The sequence below is a fragment of the Trichoplax adhaerens genome, genomic scaffold (genome assembly GCF_000150275.1).
Source record: "Trichoplax adhaerens TRIADscaffold_32 genomic scaffold, whole genome shotgun sequence".
NCBI lineage: Eukaryota > Metazoa > Placozoa > Uniplacotomia > Trichoplacea > Trichoplacidae > Trichoplax > Trichoplax adhaerens.
In genome coordinates, this window is record NW_002060972.1 from 423521 (window position 1) to 447898 (window position 24378).

Here is a 24378-nt window from a genome sequence, read left to right on the forward strand (position 1 = left end):
TAGTTTTACTACTGACATAAAACTGTATTACTGTCTATCTAGTACACATTACCTCATCACCAGAACTTTCGTCTTCTACTTCTTCATTAAATGTACAATCGAGAGGTTCCAAAATTTTCTGACATCGAATCTGAAGGAATAGAATCATTCACTATGATAAATTTGTTCATTCTGAGGATAAGGCTATATTATTACTAAAAAATGCAGGTCGTAGAATGATCCTTCATTTTAAAATATGCACTCATGCAATTAAGAACATCCCCCAATAGCTAACCGCTTCAATGTGCGTTATGACGGATTCAGCTAAGGATATATGAGCATTTTCCTATTTAAAAAATAAATTTCAATAATACGTTAGTTACATAATATTGTAGCTGAAAACAATCAATTCTATTAGAATTATGATATAATTATTGTGCTAACGAAGTAACTAAGTCTGCATACTCGTTCTAATTCTTCAGTTGATGCAATATCTGATAACATTGCAATGTCTCGGACTATATCTGATAATTCTCTATCAACGGGGTTGCTGGGCTGTTGTGATGATATAGATATTTTTCTATTTTCTGTAAGATAAAGTCATTATTAATGCACAAAAATATAATATTTTATAAGGGATCCGATAACAGTTATCCCTAAAGAGGTAAGATGAATCGAAATTTTAACCAGTTCACTTTTTATAAACTTATTCATTAAGTAGTGTATATGAAAGAGGCAAGCATCTTATAGAGCAAAATGTAGGGCTTTAACAGTTAATATGAGATGCTTATCCAAATACTATTCTTAGGTACTACAGATAAAATACTTTACACACTTTTCTATGAAGAGCAGAGGACAATATCAAAAGCGCAACATAGAACGTAAAATTGCATTCTTTAATAGTAACTATCGACTATGCAAGATGAAATCCAATTTAAATCAACAGTCAATATTGTCAACTGGTAGGGTTAATGTAATCTGAAAGCCGACTATGTATAACATATGCCAACGAAGAATCGCATTGCCGTACGAACAGCACTCGGTACGTCGAAACGCAGATAATATAACATTAATACATATTTCCTAGACTGAAACATATGGTGGGTTGATAGATGAAATACGTATTCGATTTATGTTCATTACACAAGCAAATTATGTATTACAGGAAGGAGTCAAGTTTACAGATAGTTATGTAGTAATTATATAACTTTTTAGAAGCAGTGTACAACACTCACGATATACATGCACGTAGATTGACGATATTAATAAAACATACTTCCTTTCTTTTGCTTGGGTGATATTTCGCTGTTTATGTTTAATTCTCGAGATGTTTTATCTTGGCTGGTTAAATCATCAGTATTCTCGAAAGCTATGTTGGAAGATTGGAGTACTGGACTACGGGCAACAATATCTTTATGTGATAAAAGTTTATCTGAAGTTACTTTAACATTAAACTGAAATTGACTACGATCACTAGCGTTGTTTTCAAACGTAGGTGAAAAAATATCATCCAAATTTGTTTCATCAGAAGAACTTCCAGATGTGAATAATTTTCTTTTGTTTTCAGTACGATTACTATGAATTGGATTCGTAAAATTTCCAACCTTGGTTAATTCATGGAGTTTGCGTTGGTTGTTACTGGTTGTAATTTTAGTTACTTTAATTGGAGTGCTATCATGTTGTACAGCTTGCAAGGGATCACCAGATGTTAAAGGATCAATTGCATGATAATTGGAAAGATTTACTGGTAATTGATTATAATTATTATTGTCATTTTCTTCATCATTGGATTTAGTTGATAGCAAACGCATAAGCTGGGACTCAAGTGATCCCGGTAAACTGCTGTCTTCGTCTAAACCTGTACTAACAGAGGCTGATAAAGGTGTATATGCATCTGCTTGATTTGGCGTCAACGAACGATGAAAATTTATTACTCGATTTCGACCGTTATTACTGCATGTGTCTTGGGACAAATTATAGATATTCCATGGTTGACTTTTCGAACGAGTTTTTAGTATACCATCGGGCAATGGTACATCTACTTCGTTTTCTTCTTCAGCTATAGTATAGGACTGCTGAATTGACGATGATAGTCCAGAGAGTTCCTGAGGACGATTAAAAACGCTGCGTTTACGCTGCCTGCACTCCTTTCCTTTATCGCTGGAGTTGTCTAAGGTTGTCGAATTTAAGCTAGGATCGGTCTCATCTAATATGGAAGAGTTTTGAGGTTGTGATTGATGTCTTTTCAAATTTGAATTAGCAATCTGATGTCCATTGTCATAACTGAAGCTTCTTCGCATATATAAACTGCCTGATTGCACTGGTTGACTAGAACTTAATAATGAAAATTGAGAAGAAGTTGGGAAAGTCTCTTGGCTACTATGGAAGGATAAATTCGGTGTAGATAGATTGTTGACATTTTCTAGTTGTTTTCTTAACTGCAGACATATTATGGAACATGATTAATTCGATAGCATTTATTATATTTTGATAGAAAGGACGATGGATCAAAAATAACTTTAACCAGCTGAATAATATTGACAAGGAATATTTTACTTACTTGCGCTGGATTAACTTCTGCTAAGATCGCGGGATCACTACGTTCGACAGCTTCTAGGCACCTTTGTAAAGCTTCTCGACAGAAATTGCTGCGTAAAAATGCACCCTCTATTGACAATAGTTGTACAAAATATATGGAAACATAACAAACTCCAAGTTAGAATTAAGAATGAATTGATTGACCAATTGCAATTTCAGTAAGCCTGGGTAAATGATTACAACCGATTGTAACAAATGATTAACCTGCATAAAACAGACATAGTTCGGTTTGATGCAAAGATAATTCACAAATGGACTTGCTCAGGCAATGATTTGATAGAGAAAATTCTAGCCATATACGAGATGGACACTCTTGGGCTTCAATTTTGTCATGCTGTGCTTTACCAGTATTTAACTCGATTAAGGATGCTTTACATAGTTGTTGAATAACGGGCCAGAAATTGCCGCCACCAACCTAACATCATTACAGATAGTCAATTGTTGTTATTATGGTACGTGTCTATTGCAATTTACTAGTCGTAGTAGTGGCGAGATATCTGATAGCAGTTTCAAGTAGAAGGTTACTGCAATAGCAAATTTGAAACATTCGCATTTTTTTTACGATGTTCCAATTTGGATAACATCAATACAATGTGGTACTATAAAGTCAATGCTATTTATACTGTAAATTGGCTGCATGTTATGATTCTTACTTCAAGACTGTATCAGCATTGGCCACCTCAATCAAGTGCAATTATTATTTGATTTAGACTATCCATCAGTACTGAAAATATCAACCGGTTATCACAGCCTTAAATCGTCATAACAATAACAACTATCAACGATGGCTGTGAATGAATACTATGTTAAACAAGCGTTGCTAATGTCATACAGTCTGCCAATAGCAACAACACAGATGTCTTTCGAGTGAGAAAGAAGCTTGGCAGGTATACATAGGAAAGATTACAAGTGATAAAGTCAAGATGATGGCATACGTCTAGGTAGATGTACGCTATATATGTTTCTGTATCAATGATCAATACTCGTCTAAGATTGTAGATATTACAATCCTTTGGCCTTGGCTTATTTGTGTATGTACATTGAGTGTACCGAGTGTGCACTACACTGTACATCTATGGCCTATAAATACTGTCGTAAGTCTAGGGATATCTCAGATTTACATGGGTATATTGCAAACTAGCATGATAATACAGTATTATTTTACTAGCAGGTACGTCTATTTTAATTATCACTGGGGACAATGATACTGCAGATTGATAGTATGGTAGTTATAACTGGTATGTTTGACTTTATACTTTGTTGATGGAAAGAAATGATACCTGTTAGGGTATCAACAGACACACGATATTGTATCCAATTAAGAACAGGTTTCCATTGATGGAATCATACAAATTGATTGATGTACTATAGGATATGTCATCAGTGAACGAAGTCAACGATTAGAAATTACTTTCGGTTCGATTGTAGACTCGCCTACAGCATAAGACGTCCATTTTCCTAGAACTGACTATGCTATTACAATCAATACACTCCATGTATTCCATATTCTCCAGTGGATGAATTGCAGCTTATTGACACGCTCGATTGGTATATTGCATCCAATGCCATACTAGGCGTTATTCTTGACAGTTTGATGCAGTATGATTGGGCCCAAATTATAATCACAAGATTAATTATTAAGGTGTCCGGGCTTGGAGCGAGATGAGATCAAGTAACTTGTCAAGTCAATGGATTCAACATAATTTATAAACATGGACAATTTTTACTAGGAGATAATGATGTTGAAGCCTCGATCCCATCGGTATGGTCTAGTAGAAGTGTTTGTCGTGTAAGGCTTTACTCGATATTGATGTGCAAGCATATGAAATCGATGCAAGATTACTTTAATTCAATCGTGCTCACAATGAAATCGATTAGTACTACTACAGTAATATCAGGCACAACATCATCATCCATTGTTGATTAGTAAAGTCAATGAAATGGAATGTTGATCCCTAACTGTCTCAAGTATGTCATGATAAACCCGTGGAATGGCATCATGATTATAACGTATTACAACATGGTGAAAATATTGTCAACATCATCCAATACAAACAGCATAGTTTAGCTGTAGTCTAATCTGGTGAAATGCCTATCAGCTTAACCACTATTCTCTATAAGGGTAGACTGTATCGTGTATAGAAGAGTATAGGTCATGAACAAACTGGAGTGTCCATGTTGTTTACGCGTGGAATACTAAGTCTTTCTTACTTGTAATTGATGCTGAAATAAATCTTGTATATTATCTGATAGACGTTTTAAGCCACCATAAGTGGAAAAGATATTGCAATGATCAGATGATAATAGGCTTTCCACCGTATTTTTCACGCGAACAAGCAGAGAATAACATTGCTTGTTGGCATAATGTTGAGCCGCCATCTTGCCATTCTCCAAGTCAGTCAGTCAGTCAGTGTCTATGGTGTCGTTTGCCAGTGCCGATCACAGTCCTATGACCAACATGACGATGACAAGTGTACCCAGTACGGTGTCCACTTGTCAGTTGATGCGCAGATGACGTCAACAAGGTTTACTACAGTACAGTGTCGTCGTTGTACACTGTACAACACATGACTGTACTCTCGGTCTTCATGGTTGATGACAAGCCTTCTGAACAAGCTTGCCACTAAAGCACAAGGTATTCGAACATAGCCGTGTATTCCAGCTGATGACCATGGCCAAGATGTCCATTATTGGCAAAAAGGATGTCACCGTGAATGAATTTTGTCAGAGAATTTTTGGACAGACAGATTACAGTACTGTCCTCTACAGTGTACACTGTACAGTACTGTAGAACGAGCGTGGTGTCTACTGCGCATGTGGAGTCCAGTACAACCTGGAACGGAACAGAAAGAGTGTGCTTGCTTACTGTATCTGCTGGTACTGTAGCTGAGCATGTGCAATGGTGAAATGTGCATGCGTACCGCACTGTACTGTTTTGTGTATCATTGAAATAGGCCATCTCTCCGTCTCTCCGTTCCTTTCCTGGGGTATACACTATACAACTGTACAGTACAGTATAGCGTTATTATCTTCCCTTTCAGTTTGTCCTATACAGTACAGTACACTGTACACTCAGTGTACAGTACTGTGCTATTCTGTGTATCATAGAAATAGGCAATCTCGCCGTTCCTTTCCTGGGGTATACTGTACACTGTACAGCGTTATTACCTTCCCTTTCAGTTCGTACTACTGTATACTGTACACTAGTATACTGTACTGTGCTATTCTGTCTATCATTGAAATATGCAATCTCTCCGTTCCTTTCCTGGGGTATACGTCGTACTGTACACTGTACAGTACGACGTTATTATCTTCCCTTGCAGTTTGTACAGTACTATGCTGTTCTGTGTATCATTGAAATACTGTAGGCAATCTCTCCGTTCCGTTCCTTTCATGGGTACAGTATACAGTACAGTACAGTACAGTACAGTACAGTATAGTACTGTACACTGTACAGTACGCTATTGTCGATTTTCTTGTAGTTAGCTCAGCCACCTCAGCCCATTCCAGGGACTTCAAGAGAAATTCTTCTTACAGTACTCAAAAAGTACTGTATACAGTACCCAATAAACTGGAATTGTACTGTACACTGTACGCTATTGTCGATTTTCTTGTAGTTAGCTCAGCCACCTCAGCCCATTCCAGCGACTTGAAGAGAAATTCTTCTTACTCAAGTCTACAGTCTTCAGTAGATATAAACTGTACTCTACTTTAAATCAACTTTTGTAATATTACATCCTTCGTTGATATGAAATAGGAAAGTAGTAATATTGACTAAACCTTCATCTACCAGCACATAGAATATAAAATCATTTTCATTGCAATAACGCAAGTCGATTTTCGATATCGAAATTCGAAAACGAAGGTAAACATGCTGTACAGTTGAACATTCGCTCGATCTATCCAAGCGATCAATAAATACGTCCATTGGTGTATCAACATGAACACCAGATTAAGGATAATAACAGCACCATCAGATCTTCCAGCTATCTTGGAGATGACAGTATGTGCCTAGCTAATGGACGTCTTTTACGAACAAGTGAAGACCACTTTTTCAGTTCGTTAATCGCTTAGCTGGTCAACTAGTTTGTCAATTGCTATTCAATTGTCAAGACGATAATCGTTGGTGGTGATTAAGATTTCTTCAGTAATAAATAGTAGTCAATCTCGGACTATCTCGTTTACACTATCGTTGACGCCATCATTATACCATAGTATTCGGTCGTTGGAACTGAATGATAGAGTGATATAGCGAATCTCGCCTGTAGAAGTTAGGCGTTCTTCATAAACATTGGCGTATGTAGACTAATTTGTCTCTAGTGGCGTATCACACATAGAAATCACCTTCGACTTAATGCATGGCAAAGTGTATCTGCAATGATAATAAATCACAGTAAACCTTTGCATTATCTTCACCGTGCTATTGATAGATTAGTATACACTATTTCTTTCACGGTATACAGTGGGTCTTACAAATACAGCCAGCTAGTCATGATGCCCTTTCCAAGCAGTCAAGAAGCTACGGTAGGACAAGTCTGCTTTAGTCGTCTCTCCAATTCGCAAATCTTCATCACGCCTACTGTACTGCACCTACTGTTCCACTAGTATGCCACTTGGACCAGTATTATGATATGTACTGTACTAGACGATTATACGAGTATTACTGCGCTCTCGCAAAGATTACTTGTCTGCCTCCAACTACCCCACGAAAGAAGTTTCCTGCTATCGCTACTGGCCTGCCAATAATTGATTCAACGTTCAATAACGAGCTTCCTCCTTAGGTACCATTAAGATTCTTGGAAAGAAGATTGTGCTAATATTATATCGATTCGAATTGGTATTGCAATCTTAGTGTCAATTGTCATGCTTAAAATGATATCTTAAACATGTTGTCAGCAAAGTCAACTCGATCTCTTTAATTAGAATGAATGGACTAGCTCAGGGACTAGCCAGTCAAAATTCCTTAATGCAAGAATAATTACTACCAATGCTGTGAAGAAATAAGATATTTCAGTGGATTTCAATACTACAGAATGGAAACGGATAGACGTTGCGTGATTTAGAACAGCTGATAACACAACTAAGAAATACTGTGTTACATGAATAGGAGTTGAAACTTGGCGATATTTTGGTGCAACAGTAGAAAGTAGATAAAACGATCGTGCAACTGGTCATCGCTCGATAAGATTAAATTCAGTTCAATAGCCTATTCTACAGTACTTCTGAAAACGAGTAGTTAGGATGATTTAGAATCTAGATCCGCTAGTTCATCAATTACGTTATGCGGTTGCGGTAGAAATCGTATGTAACGGAATTGTCAAGGGATAGTAGTCTGCAGCAACAAAATGAACTCTTGTATGTATTTTTACTCCTCTACTATGGATGACATCCGAGAATCAGTTCAATTTAACAGTACTGTAGATAGTTGTCGACAAGAGCACTAAATTATCAATATTCGATTAATCATTGATGCCGTTGCTCTTAGTAGCATTGTCGTTATGTTCACGCTGCAATATTTACTGATGCAATCCTACGATAGAATGAAGTAGGTTTACTGTAGACTACTCATCAATATTTAGATAAGGTTCCTTATCTTGACATATTAAGATGTTAGTAATGTCTTATTTCACTTCACTTCCTTCATTTTCCTACACCAACATAGTATGATTGACTTAAACAGGTTATTGATGCTTAAGCGATACTTTTAAATCGATAAATTACTACAATGAAGGGCTCTGGAGTTAACGATAAGGCTGTGAGGAGGTTTACGATTTGGATTAGTTTGATCTTGTTACTCGTTGATAACATGTCCGTTTGCTAATAGTTTTGCGTTTATATCATTCGTCGATAGCTTTATGTTTTTCTGATTTAGTAAAATAGATTCAATCGCTGGATTTACATGTTTATCGTTATACTCTAATAACACAGTAGCAGTTATCATTTAAGTTAATTGAGTATAATAATTTTTAATATCCTTATCACTAATAATTGACTTGTGAATTGATTGTAGTAAAGGACCGCGAAACAGAAATGTTACCTAAAATTACACACGTCATCTTTGACATGGATGGATTGCTATTAGGTAACATAATTTTCATATGTGCTAATATTGCACATAAAATGCAGTAATTGCTAATATTAACTAGATATGAAAGAATCCGAATAGAACTTGTATTCCTTGCTGAACTCCAATTATGACATGATGGTGTTCTCCTATGCACCATCACACCTACGACTATAGTTTATTCTGATGATGTACTACATTACGTTCAATGATAACAGCTCTCTTATTCTTAATTTTTACGCTAATATTTGTTATACAGAAGAGAGTTGCAGGCTATGATAGGATACCGTAAGGGATTCGTGTATAAAAGAATGAGGCAATATTCAGCCTGATCGCAAAATATTTGTTAAATATTGAATAAACTTGAGTATTTTAGCATAATTTATAAATATTTGATAAACTGGTGTATCCAGGTGAATTAGATGACCGGCCATAGTACTGCTTATTTAATTGCAAACTTGATAGGAAAACTAATCGTAGAATATTGACAATAGCAATGATTACTTGTTTTGTACGTTATGATATAGTTTCTCAATAATACAGCAAGACTTCTGTTTCTTGTTGAACTTTATTTCATTAAAGCAGTTCTTTTACCCTATCTCTATAAATAGATGTTTATATTGTTTTTCAATTTAGCTTACATCATGATCTGTTTAGACGCATGCATTTGACTTGTTACAATCACAAGAAAAAAACTTCTATTCAACCTGCATTGGGCATGTAATGGTAATAGCAAAAGTATTATTTTTAGAGATAAGTTGGCACTTTTACGTTATAACGCTAAGGCTTCAGTGTTTTGCATATTATTATACTTACTGTCATTGTTTTAGCTCTTGGGTTAATAAGTATTCAGTAAGCCAGCTCCAACATCACTAGATCAGTACGTTGGCTGGCTTAACCTTTTTGTAGCAACTACTTCAAGTTTCATCATTTGCCCAAAAATAAGTTACTAACATATCTAGTATGATCAAGGAAATTATTGAACTTACAATTAGATTGCCCCAGTCGATCTAGCATGCTACGAAAAATTCAAATTTTAATCATTTTTGTGACAAACGTTATAAAATAAGAATTTGAGCTTATTGCTAGTGAGGTACATATATTAAATTTATTTTCCTGCCAATATATTGTAAATGCTTCGTTGGGTTTCGTTTCCACTATTTATTGGAAACTGTGCCGCGTCGTGTAGAATATGCTTGTTATGAAATAAATAATTCAGGAAAAATTTTTCCGTGACTCATAATTATGATAGATTCAGAGAGAATTTATACTGAAGTTACGCAAGAAATTGCTCAGAGATACGGTAAAAATTTTACTTGGGATATTAAAGTGCAATTAATGGGTAGAACTCAAGCAAAATCCAATGAGATAGCTTTGAAATTAATGGATCTGCCAATGACACCAGAAGAATATGCAACAGAAACTAGAAGACTTCAGCAAGAAAAGTTTAAACATGTCGCTTTAATGCCTGGAGCGGAGCGCCTTGTTCGTCATTTACATCGTCATGGAATACCTATATGCGTTGCCTCTGGTTCGGCCAAATATAATTATGATATTAAAGTTACTAATTATCAAGACCTATTTGGGTTATTTCATCACGTAGTTCTGGGTTCTGATCCTGAAGTAAAGCGTTGCAAACCAGACCCTGATGCATTTCTTGTGGCAGCTTCTCGATTTGATAATCCTCCGGCTGATCCAGGTAACTTCTTATGATCAGTTGCATTTATCCCTAGCTTTAAATTTGCAGGATGATTTATAATGAATGTATTGTTATACTTACGTGGATTGGCAGAGAATTATACACGTTTTCGAATCCTAGTCTTTATCTTTTAAACTTGTTAACTTTGTATTTTATTGTTGTTTTCGACAATTTGTAAAGAAAATGTACTAGTATTTGAAGATGCCGTACATGGGGTTGCTGCTAGTTGTGCTGCCAAAATGCCCGTAGTGATGGTACCTGATCCGAGAATGGACCCCGAACATTTCAAGAAAGCAACCCTCGTTCTGAAATCACTAGAAGAATTTAAACCAGAAGAATTTGGATTACCTCCGTTTGATGAATAGCATAAGGCATTAACATTGGACTGATGCTTGTTTCATCTTTGTTGTATGATATATACAATTACCATCGAAGCAATGATTATAGAAACTAGATTGAAAGCAGTTTATGATAGACTTTTTGTTTATAATCAAATTAGATTCAAAAGTTTGTGTTTCTAGACGGTTACCGTACTATTTTGTCACACGCATGCCAATAGCACTAAATGAAAATGACTGTTTGTAGTATAAAGTGATTGTCGAGGGCGTAGTAACTTATTTTACCTGTTAAACTGATTAAAATATCACCTTGCTTATGGAATGACTCATTAACGTCAGTAGTTTAATACAGTATATGAACTCTTTGCAGTTTAAGGCAAATAAATGATATATTTTTTAGAAAGTCAAAATTGAAAATTATTCAGGAAATTCAGCACAGATTAACTAGGACTATTCAACAAACGTGATCATATTATTTTCCGTGAAAGCTTTTTTCTAACTAACTTTTGGATAATATACATTGAGAAGGATTGTGTTATTGAAATGATGAGCAAAACTGCATTAGCCAATTTCACTGGATTTAACCAATATGTCATTTTTATTGTAGACTTCCTGTTTTTTACGCTGTGATGATCACAAGCGAATTTTTAATTTGTATTAAAAGCCTTTGATTAATAAGTATAGAGGCAATTTATTGACAGATACAACTGCATAGAATATTCAAATCACCGCGTAACAATCGAAGGTCTGCATATAAAGATGCGCTACTCATCAAGAAATTATGGATCTTCTTTCTGTTGATGATAGACACTGCTTAACTTTTAGTAGTTCCTTATGCTAATATGCTATTCTAAGGCTAAAAGGTGATCAACCGCAATCCTCCTGGGATTGATTTAGTTATTTCTTTTGAGTCGCTTAACTTGTTCATTCCGACCATCAAGGCGATAATCATATAGTTAACTAATCAAGTTGGTCACAATCATATTGAATGTTCATGTTTGTTACTATTAAATCAGACCGAACTAAATCCATAGATTAGGCCTTTCTGGCAGTAGCATAAAAGTTCATCAGTTCAACGACTTTGGATAAAAAATCAATGTAGAATTTTAATGTTTATGGTGAATAATTAATTTATGCGTACCATTGCACGTTTCATAATTTTCATCGTCAATATGGCAGTTCATGATTATTTTATAATAAGCAGTGTTTAGCAAGACAATATTACAGTAACTTAAGTAAATCTAGTGCAAGCCTAAATAATATTGGAATGAGCTGAGTTATGCTAAGTCAAATAGAATTAAGACTAAAAAAAATCAAATAGAGTCATTGTATTATTGCGCGAAAAATATGATATATCAGGGTACTTACAGCTCGGCACTGACAAATATTTAAACCTACCAATGAATTTTCTACTTAACGAAACAATCTAAAGAATTGTATCTCTTCTGCTTGCTTAAATAACAAATTTATAATATAGTGTCACGGTACGAACTACCGTGAAGAAATAGCCATCTAAATTTGGTTAATATAATATAGTGATAATATATTACAACTAGTTACTTACAGTAGGAATTATTCTAATTATAAATGTGTTACAGTAAATTTAGTGCTGTGCTGTAATGTGCACTGAAATGATTCTGTGAATGGACGTATTGTAGTCAGACTGTGAAAAACTAGTTAGTAGATGTTCTCACCTAAGTATTTTTATAAGATGACTTGTGAATGTTAGCTGCTGTAGAAGGGTATATAAGCCCGTCAGATAGTTGAATAAAGCAGTTCTCAATTGTCTAGTTGAGTTTAACGCAGTATCAAAGGCGTCTAAATTCTTGTGAGGTAGTTAAGGGATACTGAATCCCGTAGACTATAGTAATTTAGAGATTTATTTTACGTTATCCTTTTCACGAAGCTGGTTTTGTGACATATACTACCATAATAAAATACTTCCATATGTACGTTGCATTTTTATACATCATCCATAGTGGCTATATATTTATTTAAGGAGACCATACTAAGCTATAATCTCATACTAGTATAATCTCGTACTATCCTAACTCCCTACTCATTTTTCTTCTCATACCTTTTACTGAATACGGTATAGAGGCATATGGCTTTTAAATTGCGAAGCTTAGCTCGCAGATAGGGTTCAGTTTTTGAAATCGCATTAATGCAGATTTTCCTACAATAAAAGATAATGCTTTGCCTATAAAGCACCTTCCTCTGTTTCAAATCATTACAAACCTCCAGACAAGGAACTATGTCATATTTTGTAAATATAACGTTAACTATTCTTATTTTATCCATTGTAAAACTAAAAGGAGTGTCAAAGAACGGTAATAATTATTATACTATAATTAATTTACTCAACACAATGCTGTTTATTCAGTATGTTATGAACTATATTCTAGGGTTTACGTTCATACTTCAAGCACTAAATACAGTATGATCCTGTTATATTCATTATTCACCCATTATACTACAGTACAAATGCAGTATGCTTACCTGGAGTATCACTAGTAAAACATATTTCTGGTCTAAGAGAAAGCCTTATAGTGAAATGGTACAAGGTTATCTTTTCATCAAACCATCCATAATCAGCAGATACATTATTTCGTAAATCTAAAGTATGTACCATAAAGTCGTGCTCTATTACATAATCATAATTATTCATTATATTTGATATAAAGATGGACTTCAACATAGCGAATTTATCTGAAACTGAATCCAATTGTCCCTTTGGATCATGAAGAGTATAGTAAATCATTGCTTATAAATATTATCGCCGATAAACTAAGATAATGCAAATACCCTATACGGAAAGCGAATTCTGTACAACGTTCGTATAAATTCAACCATTATATAGTAACTACCAGTAATTATCAGAGGATAGAGCTTCAGCGTAATTGGAAAAAGGAATATAGTAATCTTAGAAACTTACTCTTGGGAACAGATCCAACAGTTAAGATCGATATCGCTGTATCGAGTTAGGACTACCTTTACTAATTCTACTCTATGGAAACGCAAATTACCATTAGTATATGGTAAAATAAAGAACTAAGCAAGTATTTGATTGCTATTTCTTATACATCTATACCCTGACTGTAGTCTTGCAATATGAATCTGCCTCTGATCTCGAAGTTACGAGCTTTAGAATAGTAGTGGATTCACAATTAATAGTTGCAGTCTTTAGTAAAATGAGTAATGTAATCTAAATGAACTAATTCAAAGATGCCTATATCGCAGAGTTAACTTGGTAACAAGTGATATTGCTAGATTAATTATTAATATTTCTACTTACTTTCATTTTCTTTAATTTTATTAAATAATTAATTAGATGGATCGAATAGTGAGTTGTTGCATAATATCATCTTAAACTGTGCTACATTGCATGGACTTTTCAATTAAAATGTTTCTTTTATATAAAAGATTGCGGTGCTTGCACAAGGCAAGTATTTCGAGTACTTGGAATATATGAGTATCTATAAGGCCAATTCTATTATTTTATTACCGGATTCAATGACATTGGAATAAATTATCGTTACTATAGACTTGCTGGAATAGTGCATTTGATTTCTCATGGACGATGCTTACGATTGTACTAATTCGTATACAGTACATGATTCAATATCGACATCTCGATCAGTATCATCCCGACCTTTCATTAATCAGAAAAGTAGCAACGTGCTGGTAATGAATGTAACTGATATTATCTTCATCTAGATGACATATAATCTTTTTCTTAATACTCCTCTATATGCTTTAATTTCCTTTGTTATTGAACCACATTTATTTTCACAATCTATCGTACCTATCGATTCGAAAATTACTGATCATAGATGAAATTATGCTATCGAAAAATGAAGTCAGATTTATTTTACTTTGCCGTATCACTAAGTGAAAGAATTCCATTCTGGAGTACTAAACGATTTTATAGCAAATTAAACTTGAACTTGCGAGCTTAATAAATTTTTGATGATACAATCGCATTCTACAAAGAATATTAGAAATCGTACATGTATCATATGTGGAATATGGGGTGGTTTTCTAAGACAGAACTCATCCATTTTAAAAAATTAATGCTATAATAACTTGAGTTATCTTCAATAGTCTTACAGCATTCAATTTTATAGTGACCCTAAAATTACGTACAATAGTCATATATACAGTAAAATGAATTCGTTATAGGATCTACATTGTTCGTGACCGATACAATTTGATAGCTAGACCAACAGACTTCTAGTTAACTGCGTTCTTCATTATTCAAAAATGAAGAAGAGATTTATGTTTCTTTAAATTAGTAAAGCAATTATCATATTTTATAGCTCTTCGTTCATAAACTCACTTTATTATGAGGTAGCTACTATCTGAATACGCTTAACTATAAGGCGCATCGACTATTAAAACACATGAAACGGCAAAGTATCAGTGTGATACAGGGTAAAGGTGATCGTATGTAAACAGAAATTAAATCTAGTACAGACATACTGAGATATTTTACGTATGATTTATGACAGACAACGTACGTATGCTTATGAACTCGCAATAGAAAGCATCCGGTGATCAAAGCGGATAAACTACGCATATTTTGTTCCGATAGTGATAGAATATCCTATCCTCGAGACATAATATTTTAAAAATGAGAAATCGATTTGCAATTTTTCTTCACTAAATGGAGAAAAATTAGCAATCTTCGATAGAGTTCGATGCTATATTGCCAATCAAAGAGATAAATTTGCCGACTATAATTTAGTTAAGGCAAGTAAATAAATTTTAGTTATTACTAATTAATACCGAAATATAAGGTCATCAGAATACTAGAATGACAATCAGCTGAATATAATTACCAATTTCTGGTTGAAATTATATTTTTAAAGAAATAAAATACAAGGCTTAAGAAATACTAAAGCGATAATGACAATGCAATTAATTTTTCAACTACATAAATGGACTATCATAGATTCCAGGAAGCAGCGCTATTAATTTTTAAATTCATTCTTACTATTGCTGTACTTTTTACAATGCATAGGTACGAGTATTTTATTGCATTGGATGGTATTTCTTTTTGAATTGGAAAGTAATCATAAAAATTATTATTCCCATTTCTAAACATTTATAGGATTTATAAAAAATCTTTGCTGATTGTGGCCATGGAGATAGCCGAAATCGCGTGAATGCTGTAGGAAAAGTTAGTTATGGTATTACTCCTTAAGTAATGGCATAATCCGTACAGTATACATATCATTGATAATTTAAAAATAGAATCAGGTAAATTTATTGCCGGTACTGGTCAATTTGATCTATTTTTATCGTTTCAACTATTATTGCAATGACAAATTAATTTCATTACATGCGTAGAAATCTCCTCTGTCTAACATTAACAATAAAACTACTATCCAATAACGTAGCCAAGATTAATATGCTGAATATCATAAGAATTTTTGTACGATATAAACAATAGAATAGAAGGTTGATAACTTAACAAGACAGATGCCAAACTTTGTTCAATCGAATAAATTGATGGAAACTTTTTCTTTACCATGACAATTGAAACATAGCAAAGAAGATATTAAATTATTATGATATTAAATCTACCAGATCTAATTGTAGATTTGCATGAGTAGATCACTTCATATCTAAGTATGTTTGTTATATTTCCTATATAAATAGAACAGCACGCAGTAAGTCTTAAGTTCGTTTAAGACTCAACCATTACAGTATTGCATGTCTACATCATTAGATATTTGCCCTCAGTTAATAAAGGCGATGTGGACTATATTAATATTGTGATTATATTTTAAGATTGCGATATATATGTGTCATAACTACTACATAGAAAAATTGATTTAATCCCATATTACTATGGAAATGCAGTTTGGGGTTGAAATAGATAATCAAATCAATAATCAGTGACTATTAAACTGGTACTATCAATTGTAGATGTTATAAAATGCTAGAATATAGCCCCATAAAAATTGATAAGGGTGATTTTTAGCTTTACTTTGCCTTCGGAATAAATTAAACAATTGAAGACCGACAGAAATATTAATGGAAAGTATCATCATTATTTCATGATCGCTAAGGTATAAGTAAATGCCTGAAAACAGAAGCAAGATGATGGAGCTTAGGATAAGGAATATTTCTATTCTTTACTTAACTATGACTATAATAAAGGTTCAATAAAAATCAGGGGCGTTAAAATTAAATGACTAATATATTTATATTGGTAATATCATTCCAATTCAGTAGAATATAAACTACGAACGAGTTGCATATAATTATACTTAATGCTACTGGCTTTTCATTCCCTTCATGTATAATCATAAAATGGAACGAGGTATTGAAGTAGATAGCTTCCATGTAAACAGACATTATCTTTATGTTTAATAATAACTACCATTGGATAAAGATAAGAAATATGTATATTTAGATAAGAGCAGAAAAGTAAATCTTAACTTGATTAACAAAATGTATTAGACAATAATATTAATAAAACTAATTTCACTGATTTCTCTATTGAAAAACGGGAAGCGTATGTTGCAGTCATTGTAGTTACAACTTCAATATAATGAAGATGCATTAGTTATGTTTTTTGACTAAATTAGTGGATGGATTATGAATCATGTTGAACATGACATATTACTAACATTAGTATAAACTAAATATTACTTTTGAAACGATTCCATCCTTAAAAAAATAACCATTGTGCCGTAATTATAATGCAAATTGGAGGAAGAAAGAAAATGAAGAACAAGTAAAGTAATACAGACCATGAGTCAAAAACTAAAAATAGAATATACATGTATATTTATATACAGGCAAGAGGGATACTTAGATCTTTGAATAATTTCTAGTTAATACGTGCTTTTCATCGATGACACACATCAAATACATTCGATACAAGACCATTTTACTAATGTTACGTTGATCACGTTGTTCACTTGCACATTATTCTTAAATACGGAACGTGATTAATCACAATCACATAGTAAAAAACTACTATAAGTTTAAGTTAGCTATGATATATGATGGTTGGTGATGCATGATTTTTTTAAACATACGCTGCTGTGGGCGATAAAGCCAACCCGCGAAGGTCTATTTCACTAGGCGATAAATACACAGCTTCAGTAGACGGTGTAAGGAATGATGATAGACGAGGATGATGATGATAACCGTTATGAATTGTTGATGGTTTATGGCGGTTGAGAGATTTTTTGCTTGAAAAGCGCGAGAAAGATTTACTCTTACTGCTGGATCGAAAAGCTATGATAGAATGATTTGTTGATTTCTGCATAATTGATGAATTAGCTTTTTCAGAGGGTAATAAAGGCCAATGTAAGATCTTATATAACCTTGCTTTAAATTGCTTATTCAACATAGCATAAATGATTGGATTAATTGCAGCGTTGGCGTAAGCTATATAACGAACAACGATAGCCATAATTTTAATATCAGCTATGGGTAAAGTGACTAACTGGCATGCAAATAATACCCGTGTCACTTCTTTGGGCGTCAAACATAGGATATAAATGATGACAATTGTAATAACCATAACCAGAACATGATGTTTAGTTTTATCTAAACGTTGATTATGAGTTGCTCCTCCAACGATGGAACCTGATCGCCGGACTATCATGGTTATCTGGACATTAGTGAAAATCATCACTATTAACGGTATGATAAAACCAATGAAGGTAATGCAAATCATATAGATCATATAATTACGACTACTTCCAAATCGATCAAGATCAGGCCATCGACGTGTGCAAAGAGTCATGGTGCTAGAGAAACTTTTAACTTCCAAAAAAATAAATTCAGGTATAACTAGAATGAAAGCACATAACCATAAGATAATTATAATAAAGGCCGTCCAAAAATCATTTAAGCGCCGTTTTAATGGGTGTTTGACGGCCATATAGCGATCCAAACTAATGGCCACTAATATAAAACTCATAATGTAGACACTAGCTGCTGCAACACTTTGCGATAACTTACACATGGTCTGGCCCATAGTGTAATGTAAATTATCTTGCATAATCTCTGTAATTATAACGATTGGTATATTGAAGCATAGTATAATTAGATCGACTAACATTAAATTCATTAAGTAATAATTGGTTGGATTTTTTAAAGATGGCGTTGCCAGATAGATTATTAAAACCAAACTATTAGCAATTAATCCAACAACAAATAAAATACAACATAGCACCAACTGGATGATATGAGCTATAGATAAATTATAGTAGAATGGATGTAAGGATGGGATTATGGTCGTTGGTAAGTTAGTTGAGTTATAACCACTGGTGTGATTAATGGCTACTTCGGTTGTAATATTTAGTATGATTGAATCGCTGCTTGTCATTAGATCCATCTCTAGAGGAAATAGAATGACTTGATTGCAATAAATATCACAATAAAAAAAAATTAATCGATTATAGTACTGCTTTTAAGTAGTTATTTCTTGGCTGTCAATGTAATTAGTCAGATCAATGTTAGTGCCGGGTAAATATGTGTATAAAAATGCTGAAATACAGTAGATTAGGTGATATAATATTTTAATAATAGTACTGTAGAAAATGATCTATTTTTAACGCTAATTCGATTTAGTTTTGTACTTTTAATTTTAATTAACGCTAAATAATATTAATAGCCAAAGATTATTGAAGGGAATGAATTGGTAAGGTAGAATAAATGACGCTGGACGTAAATTTTCAACGCAGAACTTAATTAGTTAAAGAAAATAGATATGATGGCAATGAGATCTTTGTGCCTCCTGTTGATGTCTTGGATAAGATTTATCTGGCTTGTGTGTGTTATTAAATTTCTAGACCAAAACCTTGAAATATGTGACTTGGTTAGTTACCATAAAAATTTCCAAGTTTTAATATTATTATTTTGTTGTTGTTGTTGTTCTTCTCGCCTTCGATGTTATTCTCGATTCACGAGATCAATGAAACTGGAAAGATAAATTTTATGACAGGCTTAGTTTTACCTGTAAAGAAGAAATTATCATGCTGTCCATTAGTACAATTTAACAATAATATATGAATAATGTCCCTGTGTAACACTTATCATCAACCATTTTTAAGTTACCTCTTACTAATTGGATCGAACTTTCAGACTTGGTCGATATGATTAACAAGCAGATACTGACTTCATAGAATATTTTTCTTCTCTTTTCAATCTTAACTTAACCTCTCTTATAGAGTATACCTTTCCTAAAATGATAATTAATTGATAAGATGACAGTTACGATATCAACCTGAGTGAGTGAGAAGAAAACCAGCATACGTTCAATTTACAAGAGACAAATAATAGTGATTGAGAGTAAAAAATGACTTGATAGATGGATGAATGAGTAATTTGTAACCTGGATCAATACTAAAAAATAGAATGAATTCAACTGAGTATTAGATTGAGAGAATTGAATAGTAGTTAGAATTAAAATCAGACGTCAATTTGACGTGGGCTGATCCACGTTAGTTTTACTCCTTTGGTCTATTTTTCAGACTCTTTTGCACTCGCTACCTTCATGATAATGAAGAATAAAGTGAACATAGAAGAAAAAAACCAATTTATTCATAGACAATAACCTTTACTATTCTTTAAATCATGACTGGTAAACAGAATTATCTTTCAATCGCATATGAATAGAACAATGCTAGTTAGGGTTATACTATTGATGTGCTCTAACAATGTGTTGGTCTAGCATTGTGTCGAGGATAAGATAAACTAGAATGATGATGAGGTTATATATTAATGCTCAAATGCGAGGTAATCTTAATTTAACCATCTTTTGAATATTGAAGCTTCGATGATGATTAGCTAAGGGTGATGAAGGATGATATGATAGCTAATATATTAATCGAGGACAATAGTATTCCAATGATATGAAAATAGAAACTTATTTCGCTCTGAGTTATCGATTTAATAAAGTCATGATTACCTAAGTCAATAAGACGCAAGGAATTGAATAGATTATGAATAGGTTATAAGATGATCAGACATCTGCATAGATATTAATTTGCTCCTATTGTATTAACTGTTCATAGTTTTAGATAAAGTGATGATTAAATCAAATATTAAAATGATAGGATATATAAATTTAGACTTTCAAACTTGTTTATCCATAGCAACCTGATTAAAGCTAACCACAGCAGGTGTTGTTCAATATTAATGGTATAGATCTTATTAGTAGTAAATTGATTCAATATTGTTATCAAATCAAATCCATGTTAATATTAACTCACTTTCTTAACAGAAAATCAAAGCAGTGATCTTATGTTTGGAAAAGAATAGGTGGTAATTAAGAAAGAAAAAATTATTGGTTCTGTTTTGATTATTACTCACGTTGAAACGATTACTCTATCATTATGTCAATAATGAATACTTAACTTTATGCTTCACTATGGTAACTACTGGTGTAGGATATATCGCAAAATTAATTATTAAAATCTTTAAATTCTATTCTATTTGGTCGACTATTTAGCCATAATTAAAACTAGAGAGTAGAATAAATTATTGAGTACTGTCACAAACCAATTTCGTGACAAGGATAACGTAAAATAAATCTCTAAATTACTATAGTCTCCGGGATTCAGTATCCCTTGACTACCTCACAAGAATTTAGACGCCTTTGATTCTATGTTAAACTCAACTAGACAATTGAGAACTGCTTTATTCAACTATCTGACGGGCTTATATACCCTTCTACAGCAGCTAACATTCACAAGTCATCTTATAAAAATACTTAGGTGAGAACATCTACTAACTAATTTTTCACAGTCGGACTACAATACGTCCATTCACAGAATCATTTCAGTGCACATTACAGCACAGCATTAAATTTACTATAACACATTTATAATTAGAGTAATTCCTACTGTAAGTAACTAGTTGTAATATATTATCACTATATTATATTAACCAAATTTAGATGGCTATTTCTTCACGTTAGTTCGTACCGTGACAAGTAGAAACTACTATGACTTAAAAAATATCAAATTTGCACATATAACTTTAAAGAATATCTCTATATCATATTTTAAGCGTAGATAAAAAAGAGGTAATAATAACCTATAGGAAGCTTTGGTATTTGCAAAATATGTGAGATATTTTAATGCAATTGCATAACTAAGCATTACTTCTATAATGCAGAAATTTAAAATTAAATCAATATTTAATATAGGTAGAATCATTTTCAAAAGCTTGTATGCAACGCAGATGTATATATATATATATATATATATATTATACACTCTTATCTAACATCGGAGCTTAGAAGCAAACCATGTCCTGTATTGTAATGTGGAAGACTAGTGATGTTGAGATACGATATGAAACATTACCGTAGAATTTTATTGTGATACAATATAATAGCCTAATTAGGGATAAATCATAAATTGTATAACATTTTAAATCAAGTCAATACGCTCACAATGTAATAGTGATCGATCTAATGAGTACGAAATAAGAATTATAAGCTGCTAATATATATATTATCAGTCACGAAAGGGAATAAGGGTTTATCAATATCTTATAACCAGATAGTATAGAGGCCATTCAGATTAACCGGTAACGGAATAGATATGGGAACGTTAGCTTGTGGCTTATTTATGAAATGTTTAAAATATAATTTCATTGCATACAATCGAAAATAGTAGAATTAAAGCTACTTTAAAATCAATTAAATTAAATTTCGATCATTAAATTGCCTTACTTTAAATAGACTATATTGCATAATAATAAATTTATATTTTGTAATAATACTTTAAGTTAGATCTTTGATATGGCAGATTACTAATATTAATTTTAATAAATGCAGAGAAATAGAAAAAAACCGTAATGTAACTGATTAAATTCCAGAAATAGAAATTATAGCCTTGCTTCCATCATTCTGATGATGCGCATGATCTTATGCAATAAAAAGCTTGCTTGAGCAAATTAAGTCATTTCACGAATGGCGCCCTTCGCCTAAAATGGCAGTTTATGGCAATTACTACATATTCAACTAGATTTGCTCTTAATTCTAAGCAATGGTCATGCCATTTCTCTGATACTAAAATTACCGATCTTATTATATATCCAAGAAATCTCATTTTGCTAAATTTATCTAAGACGGTCTAATTGAATGATTTTATCGTTGTCATTAATTGTAACTATTTTGGCCTTAGTCTTAGCACCAGTGGCAATGCTACTAGTATAACTCATACTACTAATTTAACACGATGACTATTGTTGGGATATACCATACTGTTAAATATGCGTAAATGATCATACTACATTCAGTATAGCCTAACTATTTTTACGTCTTGTTGTTTTTAAAAATACAATCATTTGTTATTCTTGACTATGATTCAACTGCTCTTAATTGTTACTCGGGTCAATAAGCTTTCTCTTCGTAAAACAATAATTTTATTGTAAAATATCTTAATTGTAATCATCTTTATCAATAACAAATACTGTAGCTATTGAACAGCCTATACGGATCGTAGTAAATGTTGTTGCCTCTGTTAATAGCAATGGAAGTGCCTTAAGCTAAAGTAAATCTCCTACTTCTTTCCCTAATTTTGATTGCTATAGAAATTGTTAATAGGAAAATCAAGAATGAAATTATTAAGATAGTTAATTATTTATAAAAGACAACCGCCAAGCAATATTTGCTCATATTACATCCTAAGATACAACGAAGACAATGAAAGGATGGATGCCTTATTTTTATACTAATGGTTAGTAATTTCACATTTTGAAGTACTTTCTAAATTTATTTTTGATGCATCATTGCTCTAATTATTCGTAAAGAAGTTGATATAAAGTGTGTCGATTTAATCTGACTATTTATTATTAATGCAAATCTTATGATCTAGTTATAGTTAATGCTGACTTAAATGTATTGATATTACCATGAGGCAATAAATGGCAAATAAACGCCAAACTTTTCATTTTCTTCTTACCAGGCAGAATTATATTATAAATAATCACTAATGTAACTAGATAAAAATATGATGTATAATTTAAGTTGCGCATAGTTTCAATTTCTGAAGAAAACTGCTATCCATCCATCACTTAATTTTTTTTATCCTATTTAAGCTGGATACGTAGTAAATTATATCATATGTTTTTTTAAATGTCAGCCATTCGATTGGGAATAACTTAATGATTCAAATAACGGTATGATATAGATGTGGTCGTATAGCTGATTACAGAAAACTGTCATTATAGCTCTGACGGGTTTTTAAATGGATGATAACGAGTTGATATGATCATTGGTCTATTATTCTTGAACTATAATTGTGTAATGTTGCCAACAATAATTTTGTTGCAGCTCTTCTGACATCAATAGGGGATAGTTTTGATAGAGGGTAATGATTGCTAAAGGACATCTACTACAATAGTTACGTACAACATTATTATTTTTTCCAACAATTCGTTTTATTTTATTTGAAGAGCTCCCTTGGACTAACTATGACTTAATTTTAGCTTATACCGGTATTTTACGTTTATGAAGAAGAAATAATAATAATATTACGATACTATTTAACTGCCATAGCTAGGATATCAGCTAGTATTATTCAATCAAAAGTATTTGCCTAGATTGATATTAGAAAGTCATCGGATAGCATCCATTTATCTCAAACTATCGCGAATCTTCTATTGTTCTTAAAGGATTATCAAGTTGTCATTTTCTTCGAGAGAAATAATTCGGA

At 32.7% G+C, this 24378-nt stretch overlaps 2 protein-coding genes across 2 annotated transcripts; one reads left to right on the forward strand and one right to left on the reverse strand.

The window, feature by feature from the left end:
- Positions 1-8607: 8607 nt before the first annotated feature.
- On the forward strand, positions 8608-10705 carry TRIADDRAFT_33235 (uncharacterized protein; the record flags this gene model as incomplete). The annotated part of the gene is made up of 3 exons (XM_002117894.1): positions 8608-8659; positions 9894-10340; positions 10521-10705. 3 exons carry the CDS (start codon positions 8608-8610, stop codon positions 10703-10705), a joined length of 684 nt encoding a protein of 227 aa, XP_002117930.1.
- A 7474-nt stretch (positions 10706-18179) lies between these two features.
- On the reverse strand, positions 18180-18803 carry TRIADDRAFT_16798 (uncharacterized protein; the record flags this gene model as incomplete). Its single annotated transcript, XM_002117914.1, has 1 exon — positions 18180-18803. A coding segment is annotated over one exon (624 nt), but the record flags the coding sequence as incomplete, so codon positions are not given.
- Positions 18804-24378: the final 5575 nt, after the last annotated feature.